Consider the following 12,785-nt stretch of genomic DNA (forward strand, 5'->3'; position numbering starts at 1 on the left):
GGGAGGGCGCTTAGCGAGGGGTGTTCGTGGGGTGTTGCAGATAGTGTGCAGGGGCCATATAGAATGATCATATATAGCCCCTGAACACTGTCTTCAATACCCCACCACGCTACCCCCAACGCGCTGACCGCTGGTAATATGCTGCATATGAAATAACATTAAGGTTTAATGCAGTCAGCCGCCCTGTCAGCCACCCCAGCGCATACAGTCACAATCAATGTCCGTGTATGCAGACAGCCTGAAATGGCTGTCGGCTTAATCTCGCACTATCACCACAGCGTGCCTGGCTGTCACGACATGCCAGGATCTCTTGCAAACAAAACATGCTGCGCTACACTTGAATGAATCAGTCTCTTTCCACGAGATCTCACGCTTCCCGGCGAGCCCATGCATTGACTCAATGTACGGGCTCGCCGGGAAGCGTGAGATCTCGTCTAAAGAGACTGATTCATTCAGGAGTAGCGCAGCTTGTTTTGTTTGCAAGAGATCCTGGCATGTCGTGACAGCCAGGCACGCTGCGGTGAAAGTGCGAGGCTAGGCCGACAGCCATTTCAGGCTGTCTGCATACACGGACATTGATTGTGACTGTATGCGCTGGGGTGGCTGACAGGGCAGCTGACTGCATTGGTGATAGCCGGACGGTAATTGATCTTAAACGTTGAACTAAAGAGAATAGGAATAGCGTGGCACTTCTCCTCTCTAATGGGGGATTTATTGACTCCAGCCTCTCAGGCGGGTTTTACGTGGACAGGTGGTCAATAATGTACTGACAGTCTTATTAGTATACAAACACTGTATGCAGGACGTGTGCTCCGCTGTTATACTATGAAGGAAGAGATATGGACAATGTAAAATGAAGAGCAGAGAGCGTGCATCATCCGTCCAGATTTGTGCATTTATTGCGGATAGGCAAAAACCAGTGCAGATACAATACGGTGCATAACATGAATCATCTGTGTTACATGTTTGATGTGCATATCATAGTTGGCAGACTTATCTGTATTCCCGTAATTAGCCCGTCAGTGATGGAGGTGGGAGCATGGGAGTGAGATGGGCCTAGCGACGGCCGTTTCGCGTCCTCCTGGACGCTTGGTCACGCTGCGCTCCACTATGCGCCGGCGACGCTTGGCCACAGTTTACATACGGGAGGGTCCGCCTCCCCTGTGGCGTCACAACGCCGGCGCTGATTGGAGCTCAAGAATTCCTCCAATGGAAGAGTCCGCGACGCATGATGACGTAGACGGTGGCCAAAGGATAACACTGCGTGCGCTCCAGCTTGCCGCATCGGCGTGCGTCATGTCTGACGCGTCCCGCACCACCCAATCACTGCACTGGCAAAAAGCGTGTCGGGCGGCCCACTGGCCGCATAAACACGCGTCACGTGGAGCGCAAACAAATTGATCTAACTCCACCACCCGGATACATTACATCCTGGTATTGCAGGGGACAAATGCCGGTTTCAAAATTTCCGGCAGGGTGCGTGATGTCCATTAAAGCGTGTGGAACGCTAGTCAGGTGCATCCATGGCCATCCATCCACTATCCTGCCCGTATATATATGTGGCAGTCAATCAAAACGTCACTGGCTCATCCACTGGTGAATTACAATTAAGTGAAGAAACTGTGTGAGTGTGAAATTGTGTTTCAACATTAAAATTGGTAATTGATCTTACCCAGGCGGCCCGCCCGCCCACCTGTTTGGCCCTGGGGAGAACACTGTACATGTACGAGAGGATTTGCCGCTGGGAGACTTGGGCGCAGGATACAGACGGTATATGGCTTATCCTGCTTCTGCACAAGTTCCCGGGGACGTTAATTACTATTCCCCCTCTAGGTCAACGTGGATGATGGGGAATGATGTAATACGGCTTCCAGCTATTGCTGGAGGCCGAATTACAGTGTTTTAAAGATGCTTATCTTTTGTCTTTATCCAGCAGGTAAGATAAATACTTAATTCATGTGTCTGTGGGCAGCAGCAGTTGGAGGGCAAGATGGCTCCAAATCCTGCTCGAGACTAATCGGTGACAGGCTTGGTGTAAGCGATGAGCTACTGGGTCACAGCAACTAAGTACTAGCAATACAGTAGAGAGCACTGGTTGCTAGCATCAGTGTGCTACTGCTTCACTATAATGATAACCTGCAGCTGCTAGGCAACTAACATTTGGAAACCGTTATCCATCATGCACATCTAATGCTAGTGTCTAGTCACAGAATCTACAAGTATGTTATTTAGTACACAAACGTTGTATCATCACTAAACAAGCCATTTTGTAACTTTACTAATGCTCCATTGTAGTAAAGCTCCTGGTAGAGACCCTCAATCATCACCATAGCTCAGCATTCCCATGATTACCCATGTCCCCCTGCACACCCAAATAAGTAAGTGCTGGGGGGGGGGGGGGGGGGGGATTGGGTGATAACAGAAATGGATTGGAAAGGGGTAAAGGTCGTCCCAATATTTTTTTATGTGTGTGTGTGTGTTACTGGATCAGAAGTCTGTTCAAAGCATTAGTAAAATATTAAGAATCCTCCATCCATACATGTCTGTGGGAAAGCCAGGGATGTGTATGCCTAAGATGGGGTAATCACAACACATGGTTATTGCAATATAATATGCAGGCCACCACCAGAGCAAACCAGAAAACCCAGATACTTGAAATGTATTATGATAATTCTGTAAGCACTGTTTTCTTAGGGAATGTGCAGCGACAGTATCAGCAGACTGTCTATTCCAGTACTCACCTACGCATTGGCTTTCTGTCCATGCACAGTGAAGAGAATTCTTCACACTAAATTTAAAAGTAGAAACTGGTAAGATTGATGCATGAAGTCTCCTCTGGACTTTAGGATTGCTGTAAGTGGGACTCTAAGGACTTCAGTTCTTAGCTGGGTCTGGTCAGGGGTCCTCCAAAAAATCAAGAGTGCGTCTTGCTGCATCTGAGAATAGGAATAAATAGGATAAGAATTTCCTTCTATTACATCACAGCAATACTTACAGTCAAACAGCTGATGTGGTTACTGCAGGATTGTCTAATGTAGGCTTTTCCACCAGGGTTCATTAAAGGACACCTGAACTGGAGGCTGCCATGTCTACTTCTTTTTAAACAATACCAGTTGCCTGGCCTCCTGCTTATGACTGCAGTGGTATATGGATCACACACTTGAAACAAGCATGTAGCTAATCTAGTCAGACTTCACTCAGAAACACCTGATCTGTATGCTTGTTCAGTGTCTATGGCTAACAGCATTAGAGGCAGAGGAACAACAGGAAAGCCAGGCAACGTGTGTTGTTTAAAAGGGAATAAACATGGCAGCCTTCTCAGTTCAGGAGTCCTTTAACCCTTTAGCAGCCAATTTATTTAGAGGCTTGAAAGTGCTCCAGGCCAACTTATTTTAGAACATTTTTGTTATCTCTTATTTGTTACATTTCCCTGCTTTTAATTAGTACTGCTGTAATGTGTATTTATGTCCACTTGTCACTGGAGGGCAGTGTGAGACAATAACAGAGCACTTCTGCTTTCAGTTTCTATATTTTCTGCTAGTAGAGAGCGATCAAAGCATTCCAAGAATTTACAGCACAACGAGTTTTGAGATAACTCTATTGAAATGAGATAACTCTATTTAGCTGCTAGTGGTTAAAGAGGAACTGTCGCGAAAATCTTAAAATTTAAAAACACAAATAAGAAGTACATTTCTTCCTAAATAAAATGAGCCATACATTACTTATCTCCTATTGTGCTGTCACTTACAGTAGGTAGTAGTAATCTGACATTACCTACAGGTTTTGGGTTAGTCCATCTCTTCATGGGGGATTTTCAGCATGGCCTTTATTCTTTATAAAGACATTCCCTGAAAAAGATTTATATAAAGATGCTGGACTGTCTCCCTGCACACTTCTTTGGCAGTTGGACAAAGCAACTGCCATCCACTAAGTGCTTTTAAAAATAAAGAAAACCCTGAGAACCCCCCTATGAGAAGATGGGCTAGTCCAAAATCTGTCGGTAATGTCAGATTTCTACTACTTACTGTAAGTGACAGCAACATAGAAGAAAAGTAATTTATGTCTCTTTTAACTCTGGAAGAAACGTACTTCTTATTTGTATATGTTTACATGTATTTTAAATTTTAAGATTTTCGCGACAGAGGTCCTTTAAGGAGCTCCTCTGTGTCTTCACTCATTGTCTGTTCATCCCCAGTTCCAGCCTGTCTACCGGTTCACCAGTGGCACGATGGTCATGTGATGGCTGTGTCACATTACAATCATGCTGTGCTGATGAATGAATGAATACCCAGGAGGCAACTATAACAAGGAGTACTTTAGTGTAGGCCATGGAATGGGAACACAGTAAAGGAACAAGATGGAATGGTGGCTAAACAAAGAAACGGTTGATGTACAAGAAAAAAAATGTTTAACCACGCAAACTTTTAAAAACCATGCCTTCTACAAATTAAATCCCCTATCCCGCGCTATTGAATACATTTTATGCAGTGGTTCCTTGAGACCCGAAAATTATTTGAAGGATAAACCGGTTGAGAAAGGCTGGTCTATACAGATCTCATCCTGCAGGCATGCCAGTTACATCACAGAAACAAAGACAATCATAAATGCACGTGTATGAGAACTTCTGAGATCTAATAACAGCTTGAGCTTTAGTCACGGCACACATGCTGCACTATGACCACAGGGACAGCATAAGAGCGTGTGCAATATAAGCAGCCTACAAATTCCTCCTATGTAAAGTAACCAGGAAAACCATGTAGAACGTTACATAAAGAGTCTGTTGAATAGTATGATAACTGTGATAATTGTTTTAATGTCAGGGATAATTAAAGTCCTAGACTAAGGCTACATTTCCACTATAACTAGGCAAATCCGCATAGAAAAACCGCTTGCAGACTCGCATGCGTATGCAAATTCGCGTGCTTTTGCAGGATTTTTTTCATACGAATTTGCATGTGTAAGCGTTTGTTTTGTTTTTTTCAATTTTCCCATTGCCATTCATTACTATTGACTTCCATACAAATAAATTCGTACGTGTTAACGCGAAAAACGTGCAGAAAATTGATGCAGAGGCTGCCTTTTTTTTCTCCTGCAGGAGGAAGCAAATTTCACCTGTAATGGATACAGGCCCGTTGACTTGTATTCTCATGTGAATCTGCATGCAGAAAATACATGCAAATTGGCGTAAGTGGAAACAGGCTCTAAACCCAGAAATCCACACATAATTCAAACCAGACCTTTGTGCACTTGCTTTTAAAGGAATGAACTGAGAGGTATATGGAGGCTGCCATACTTATTTCCTTTTGTGCTGGGAATACACGATGAGATTTTTCTGGCAGATAGATGGCTCAATAGATAATTTCCGACAGGTCCGTTCTGATTTTCGATCGTTTTTCTGATTGATTTCTCATAGAAGTGTATGGAAATCAATCGGAAAATCGACCGGACAGTAAATCTGCTGAAAAATAGTGTATTCCCAACATTAAACAATACTAGTCGCCTGGCTGCCCTGCTGATCTCTATGGCTGCAGTAGTGCCTGAGGGCCTTTTTCCACTACCCTGCAATTTGCGATTTGATTCCGATTGCTAATGGATCGCAAAACGCAAGGTACATGAAACTAATGGAAACAGCAGCAGCAATTTCCATTAGTGCAATCCAATTGCGTCGCAATTTTTGTCAAAGCGCAATCGTCGTCCTGTTGCGTTTTGGATGCGATTCAGCACTACCATACTGTGTATAGTGGCTCAATCGCAATCACCGAGTGGAAATTGAAAAGCGATTATGTTTCATAGTGGAAAAGGCCTCTGAATCACACACCAGATAAGCATATGGCAAATTGGAGTCAGAAACACCTGATGTGCATATGCCTGTTCAGGGTCTATGGCTAAAAGGTTTAAGGCCCCGTTCACACTGCACGCATTTCCAGCCGCGTTTTGGAAACGCGTGCAGGTGGCCGACACGCACGACATCAGACATTGCATAGAGTGCAATGTCTGATGTTCACACTGCATGCGTTCCGGACCTGTGCGGTCCAGGAACGCATGCTGCACGCATTTTTTGCAAAAACGCGTGGCTGTCCCAATTACTTTTCAGTGATGGGATCAGCCACGCAACGCATACAAACGCGGATGGCGTGCGTTCGTACGCGTTTGTAATGTGAACGAGGCCTAAAGGCTGAGGATCAGCAGGCAATTTGTATTGTTTCAAAGGAAACAAATGTCAGCCATCACAGCGCATAAAGCAAAAATACGCTATTCTACTAAGGTGTTTACCTACATTAACCTTTTAACAGCCGTGTCAAAGTTATATTATTTAGATAACTCAGGGCAGCACGAGTTATGACGAAATCTGGACCCGAAGGAGGATGTCTGCATACAGCGCTGCTCTGTGGTGGAAGAAAAGCGCCTAGAGCAGGTAACTATGAAAGTGCTCCATGCACTATAGGGGGTGGCAGGCTGGGAGGCATCAAAGCACTAAGCTGTGTACTAATAATAAAAAATTAAAAGGGGCGGAGAATAGGTTAATTCTACCCCTGGATAATTCACAACATAGCCCCTACTGTAAACCCTATGCCTAACAGTGCCCATTTTGTCTTGCCACTGCTATAGCCAGAATTAACATGGCAGTTTACGGCGGTGCTCAAATTACCTTTTTTGGCCTCCATACCCCTCTAAATTCTGGTATCCTTTAAAGAGGGACTGTAACCAAGGATTTAACTTAATTCCAATCAGTAGCCGATACCCCCATTCCCACAAGAAATCTTTACCTTTACTTAAACGGATCGGGGGGGGGGGGGGGGGGGGGGTTGGGCTCTGTATGGCTGATATTGTGGTGAAATCCCTCCCACAGTGTGAGGTCAGCACCTAGGTACTGACATCATACTGTGGGAGCCTTGTTGCATTGTGGGAAATAACAGCTATTTACAACTGCCAAAAAAGCAGCATCTCCTTCCACAGATATCACCTGCCAGCAGTAAAAATGTCACTGTTATACATTTCACAATGTAAAGATCTTACAAAGGGGAAACCCTGACTAAATAATTTATAAATTATTTTAAAAATTAAGCACTTTTTACTCATTACGTTATTTTCACTGCAGTTCCTCTGTAAGTTCACACAGACAGCAGGGAAGCAATTCGGCGTAAAGCAAACCTGAAGGGACCGACAACAATAATTAGATACTCACCTAAGAAGAGGGAAGGCTCTGGATTCCCTTAAAGCAGTGTTCCCCAACCCTGTCCTCAAGGCCCACCAACAGTGCACGTTCTGTGGAAATCCACAGAGGTATTTGATCAGTACTGCTGAGACACTAATTACCTCACCTGTGCATGTTTGTGGTTTCCTGCAAAACATGTACTGTTGGCGGGCCTTGAGGACGGGATTGGGGAACTCTGCCCTAGAGCCTTCCCGGTCCTCTTTCCATCTCCATGCATTTTCCAGCGCACTGGAAAATGTATACGGCCGCTGACTGTATACTTCTGAATGTATGTTGTGTACATACATTCCCTCTTTTTTTGAGTGCAATATGTTCCTGAGTACGATGTTTTTTACTGCCATGTCCTTATTGTGTTGTAATGCTCTTTTCTGCTTTCTGCCTATGCACCTCTTGGAGCTATGTACTATGCCAAACCCAATTCCAAGCATGACCCAGTCATGCTTGGCGAAATAAAACTATTCTGATAACCCGCTATCCTTTCTAAAATCACCCCTTTGGGACTCCTTAAAAGGCTTCGAAAGCACTTGCATCCCCGTGTACTACCAAAGACGGATGTATCCGTGCTGTGCATGCGCAGACTGGTGTGCAGTACGAATCGCTCATCTTCAGAAGTACTCAGGGACACAAGTGCTTCTGAAGGCTGGCCTGCAGCCGTCCTGTGCCTGCACCGGTCATCAACAATCCTCCATTCCCCAGCCGCGGTTTAGTTTCGGTTTTGCCGACTGGGAGTTGGCGGGCCACTGCGCCTACACAGCCCTGGCCATGCATATCCTTGATCGCGTTCCTGTCTGCAAAAGTGCCCTTTGTTACTGCTGATACAAATCCTGCTATAGATTTGCAGTTTGTCTACTTTCTGCTTTCATGGAAGCAGACATATTGTTAACATCCTGTGTTAACAAATGAGCTCTCTGCCGTGGCAGTCTGCTGACACAGCTGAGGGATCAAATTACAACTTGTGCTTAGTCACAGATGAGGGGGAATTTAGACAAGGTAAACTCTCTAAATACATACAGGGTGCATTTCTCTATGTTTTACTTCTGTCGTGTGCAAGAGTTCAGGTCCTCTTTAATAGACACACATCTAACTTTTTTTTTTAGGTTGCTACGGGGTCACTTTAAAACAAACAGACTCGGAAGAGTATCCCACATGGCAACCTTGTAGGATTCAAAGTGCATGATCAACTAAACTCAGAACTCTAGTGCATGAGCGCTATATGTACTATGTCCCCATGCTACCTGCCTCCTACACCCTTAGTATTTCTAATTATCACCTTTCAAAAAAGTCTTGTGAACCACAGTCCAGGAAGTAAAACAGTATTAAAGTATGCAGTGTTAATGTGACATCACTATGCACTGCTGGATGGATACATTTTATCCACTCACGCATTTCAAAGTGTTAAAAGCTGGTTTATCCTGACCTACAACAAAGCTGCAAGAAGTTTCAGAGGATGTTTCCGTTAACTCTTTGGTGAATCACCAGTCTTTTTAAACAAAGCATGATTGTTAAGGAATGCACAATAGGAAAATTCAGCATCAGAGAAAATATGGGAAGAATGCAAACGTGGCAACTAATCTGGTCAGCAAAACAGGTTAATAAATGCAGCAAAGCTATTCTTTTTATAAACTGTCCTCTTGTACTTGTGGGAGCTAGTGATTCAGTTTCCTCTCCTCACAGACCACTAAATCCTTACACACTATGGCCTTTTTCTATGGTTTCAATCAGTTTATATTTAGTCACCAAAGCTATTTCGTAGACCTGCCTGCTCAAAGATGCTTACATGAAAAGAAAACTGCAATGTCTGGAAAAATAGGAAACATGTGGAAGAGACAAAGTGCTACATGGCCCTCTTATGAGCTGGCAGTACTATTCCAGGGTCCTGAGAACGATAAACTTCAGAGTCTGGAAATTTCCACCAACATATTTGGACTATACAATGTTTCACTAAAAACCCAGCTAGTCAAGGAGGGTGTTACTAGAAGTCTTGTTCTGTAAAGTCTGTCAACAGCTTTTTGCTTTGGTATAAGTCGCGATGGGTTAAGGCCTCCACTGGGCCTATGGTGCCATTTGTGACTGTGCAGTGGAGATTTCTCCCATCTCCCCAATCCGAGTCTAGCAGTGTCAGCTGGAAGTCAGGTCTGCACTACCCCCCCCTTCCAATAACGAGTAACGGTTGCTCATATATCATGCTTGTATGAGAAGCATCTGTGCAATGATATCCGTGTCACCAACACTTAAAACTTTTTAGAGCTGTGCTAACATCATTAAGAAAAGAAAACAGTAAAGATTTAAGTTACAAGATATGGAGAGCAAAAGATTTGTGCGTATTTAATAATTGGCTGTATTATTTAAAGAATAAGTGGACAATGTGGTCGGCTTAAGAAGATGGCAGAGGGAATACGGGCTGAGGGCCAGAGGAGCAGCACCCCGTAAGTAATGGCGCACGCCCAACAGCATATACCAGTGCAAACCTCCCTTATAGGGAGAGTTTTTTTTTTTTGTTTTTTTACTTTAAATATTTTTTTGCAACCACGGCACCCGCAATCTGTTTGCAGTAAACACTTTCAAAAAAATTCCCAACCTGCTGTAGGAGTAAACAGATGCCCAAATAAAAATCCTCACCGGCACTAATTCCACTGACAGGCAGCACACTATGAGGCCTGGAACCCACTGAAATCCGCAAACGCAAAAGCTAGCGTTTTGTCTGAGCGGTTTGCAAGCGGATTCATGCGCGTTTTCGGTCGCGTTTTGCAACAGTGTATTTTTTTCCTCAGCGGTTGTGTAGCGTTTTGCGTTTTTATCCTGATTGGTCCTGTGAATTATTTTTAAATTTGTTACAGTGTGCTGAACCGCAAAACGCTAGCAAAACCGCTCAGTTTAGGTTTTGCTGAGCGTTTCTGCTATCGTTTCAATACTTTACATTGAAGCGCTAACGCTCCCGAAATGCTGCAGGTCCTGCGTTTGCGTTTCTGGGAAACGCAAACGCTCCTGTGGAAGTTGCCCCATCCATTAACATCAGCTGAGCATTTTGGCAAACCGCTAGCGTATCGCAGCGCTGCCAAAATGCTCAAAAAAACGCTCTTGTGGGTTCCAGCCCTGACAGTCCCATCTTTCTACCTAAAGCTTTAAGAAACCGAAGAGTACCCAGAATACCTGAAATCTGTATGCACACAGAAACATACTAATAGGGGTGAAATAAAGTTTGGATTTTAAGCTTGCATTACATATTGCTGAATTGGCATGAGATAGATGTTTTGTGATCACTAAATGTTATTCACACGGTTTCTTATTTGTCTGTAGGATGCCGATTCCAAACTGCAATAAAAAAAGCTCTTTGATATTTGTGATCACTTCAGTTGACAGCATGCGTAAGATACCTCTACAGTCAAGCTCACAATGCTGAGCTGCAAGTATAGTCCAATAAATGGCAAAGAAGAAACAGGTAGAGTCACTTTGCAGAAGGAAACATAGCAATCAGCTAAATAAATTGAACATGGCAGACCGCAAAAGAGAATGGCCTCGATTCATAATGCATTACCGCATGCGTTATCACCCAAGCGGTAAATTACCGCATGGTATGTTGTTGATAGTGGATTCATAAAGTTTTACGCATGTTATACCGCATGCAGTAATAGTGCGGTAATAGTGCAGTAATGAAAACGTTGTTTGTTTCGGTAAACTGAATGAAGTGTATTCATGAAAAAAGGGGGGAGTAAGGAAGCGATAAATAACATGTTGTTATCGCCAACAAAGACCTGCCGAGTTTGCTCTGAACAGTAGCATTTTAGGTGACAAATTTAATGTTATGGAATTTTTAAGGATACAGAGGAGGAAGGGTGGTTGTAATATCACCCAGGCTTTTAGAAATCGTACAGATTATATATACTGTATATAACGATCCGCTCATCGGATCATTCAGAAACAGCCTTATCAGTCCGCCGACAGCGCGTACACATGCGCATACTACCGGTTAAAGACCAACCAGCGGGAGGGCCCGGCGGACCCGTCGTTGCATTTGGTAGTGCGTGTGTACGCACCTTTAGACAGGCTGTTGCAGTTTTCCTGTCTCTTCTCTGTACTACAGTTTGTGAAAAGAGAAGTAATTTGATCCAGTCAGGCAGGCAGAGAGCAGGGGAGGGAGGGAACCAAGCTGGAGGGGAGGACACATGCTGCGTACTTTAGAAATAAGGAAGTGCTGATACGGATATCGATGTGCGTCTGTTCTATCCACTATGATGTACCAGATGTAAACTTTATATGTTCATTTAACTGTACAAAGTGCCTAGACTAAATATATGTATTGCCATTCAGACACCTGGCTGGAGGTGGTCTTTAACAGCCTGTGCTTTCAAATGAGCTTACCTCCCATCTCTGCTGTGGCAGTCCACTGACACAGGAGAGAGATCAAATTACAGCTTTTGATTAGACACAAATGAGGGGAAATTAAACAGGCTAAACTCTCTAAATACATACAAGGCAGCATTTCTCTATGTTTTCCTTATGGCCTGTGCAAGGGTTCAGGTCCACTTTAAAAGGCAATAAATATGGCAGCCTCCATATACCTCTCGTTACAGTTGTCCTTTAAACTGATGATCTTTGAAAAAAGTAAAGAATTGGCGTTTGAAGAGGGAGGAACCATCTTTGTTTCAAGCCGACAGCTTTTCCCACTTGCATAAATTATTTGGTGAGGTTTTCACATCTTATCAAAATACCTTTTAGCCAGCAGCAAGCTAAAAACTCAAATAGTCTGTTGGAAGTCTACTTAAGTTTAATATTTCTTTTAACTGCTTTGTACTTGCTAGGTGAAAATGTTGAGAAAATCTCTCCTGTGATAAAACTCAGGAGAAAAGTTTACCAGAAGTCACATAGTTGCTATTTTCATGGATAGACTTTGGTAAGAATAACATATTTCTCTCCATATGTTTTATGTATTAGTATCATTTCTGCTAGCACATAGGAGGAGATGAAAGGTATTACCCAGAGGTTGGTGGTGATGTGGATTTTAAGTGAATTGTCCATGGAAGTTCTGCACAGTTCTGGGCAAATGTCTATTACAATAAAAAAAAATAAAAAATAAAAAAATCAGACCATTTGCTTTAGACTAGGTTCACACTGGGAGTTGCGTTCCCTGTGGCAGCAGGAACGCAATGGAATGGGAAGACGCCATAGTTTGTTATCAGTGCGTTGCCATTCATACAGTGAAGCATTCGGTCAATGAAAAGTATGCTTCACTGTTAAGTTGTGTGATTTGCAGTTACGCACTGCATGCTCCGTATTGGGATGCCGCATGCCATGAAGCCGTACTGGCCACATACACTGTGAATGATGCGTAGGTGCAGCAAGCTGTGGAGTCAGTACAAAAATCATCCAACTCCTCAGTACCCAAAAACTGCTCCAACTCCACAGACCTGGTTAGAATGCAGCCATAGTACCACAACCCACCTCTGTGAACCTAGCCTTTAACGGCTCGTTTCCACTATAGCGAATCCGCATGCGTTATCCGCATGCGGGTTCGCACAGCCAATACAAGTGGATGGGCCTGTTTCCACTTGTGCGTTGTGTGGAGCATTTT

At 43.7% G+C, this 12,785-nt stretch overlaps 1 protein-coding gene across 2 annotated transcripts in view; it reads right to left on the reverse strand.

Moving 5' to 3' along the window:
• The window catches only part of KLHL20 (kelch like family member 20), a 68,244-nt gene that overhangs the window by 52,334 nt on the left and 3,125 nt on the right, over positions 1–12,785 (reverse strand). For both annotated transcript variants that reach the window (XM_068239877.1, XM_068239880.1), the window contains exon 2: positions 2,742–2,936. In XM_068239877.1, the coding sequence (XP_068095978.1) occupies positions 2,742–2,764 (23 nt within the window). In that variant the 5' untranslated portion in view covers positions 2,765–2,936. The remainder of the gene's footprint in view (positions 1–2,741; positions 2,937–12,785) is intronic.

This window comes from Hyperolius riggenbachi, chromosome 6 (genome assembly GCF_040937935.1).
Source record: "Hyperolius riggenbachi isolate aHypRig1 chromosome 6, aHypRig1.pri, whole genome shotgun sequence".
Lineage (NCBI taxonomy): Eukaryota > Metazoa > Chordata > Amphibia > Anura > Hyperoliidae > Hyperolius > Hyperolius riggenbachi.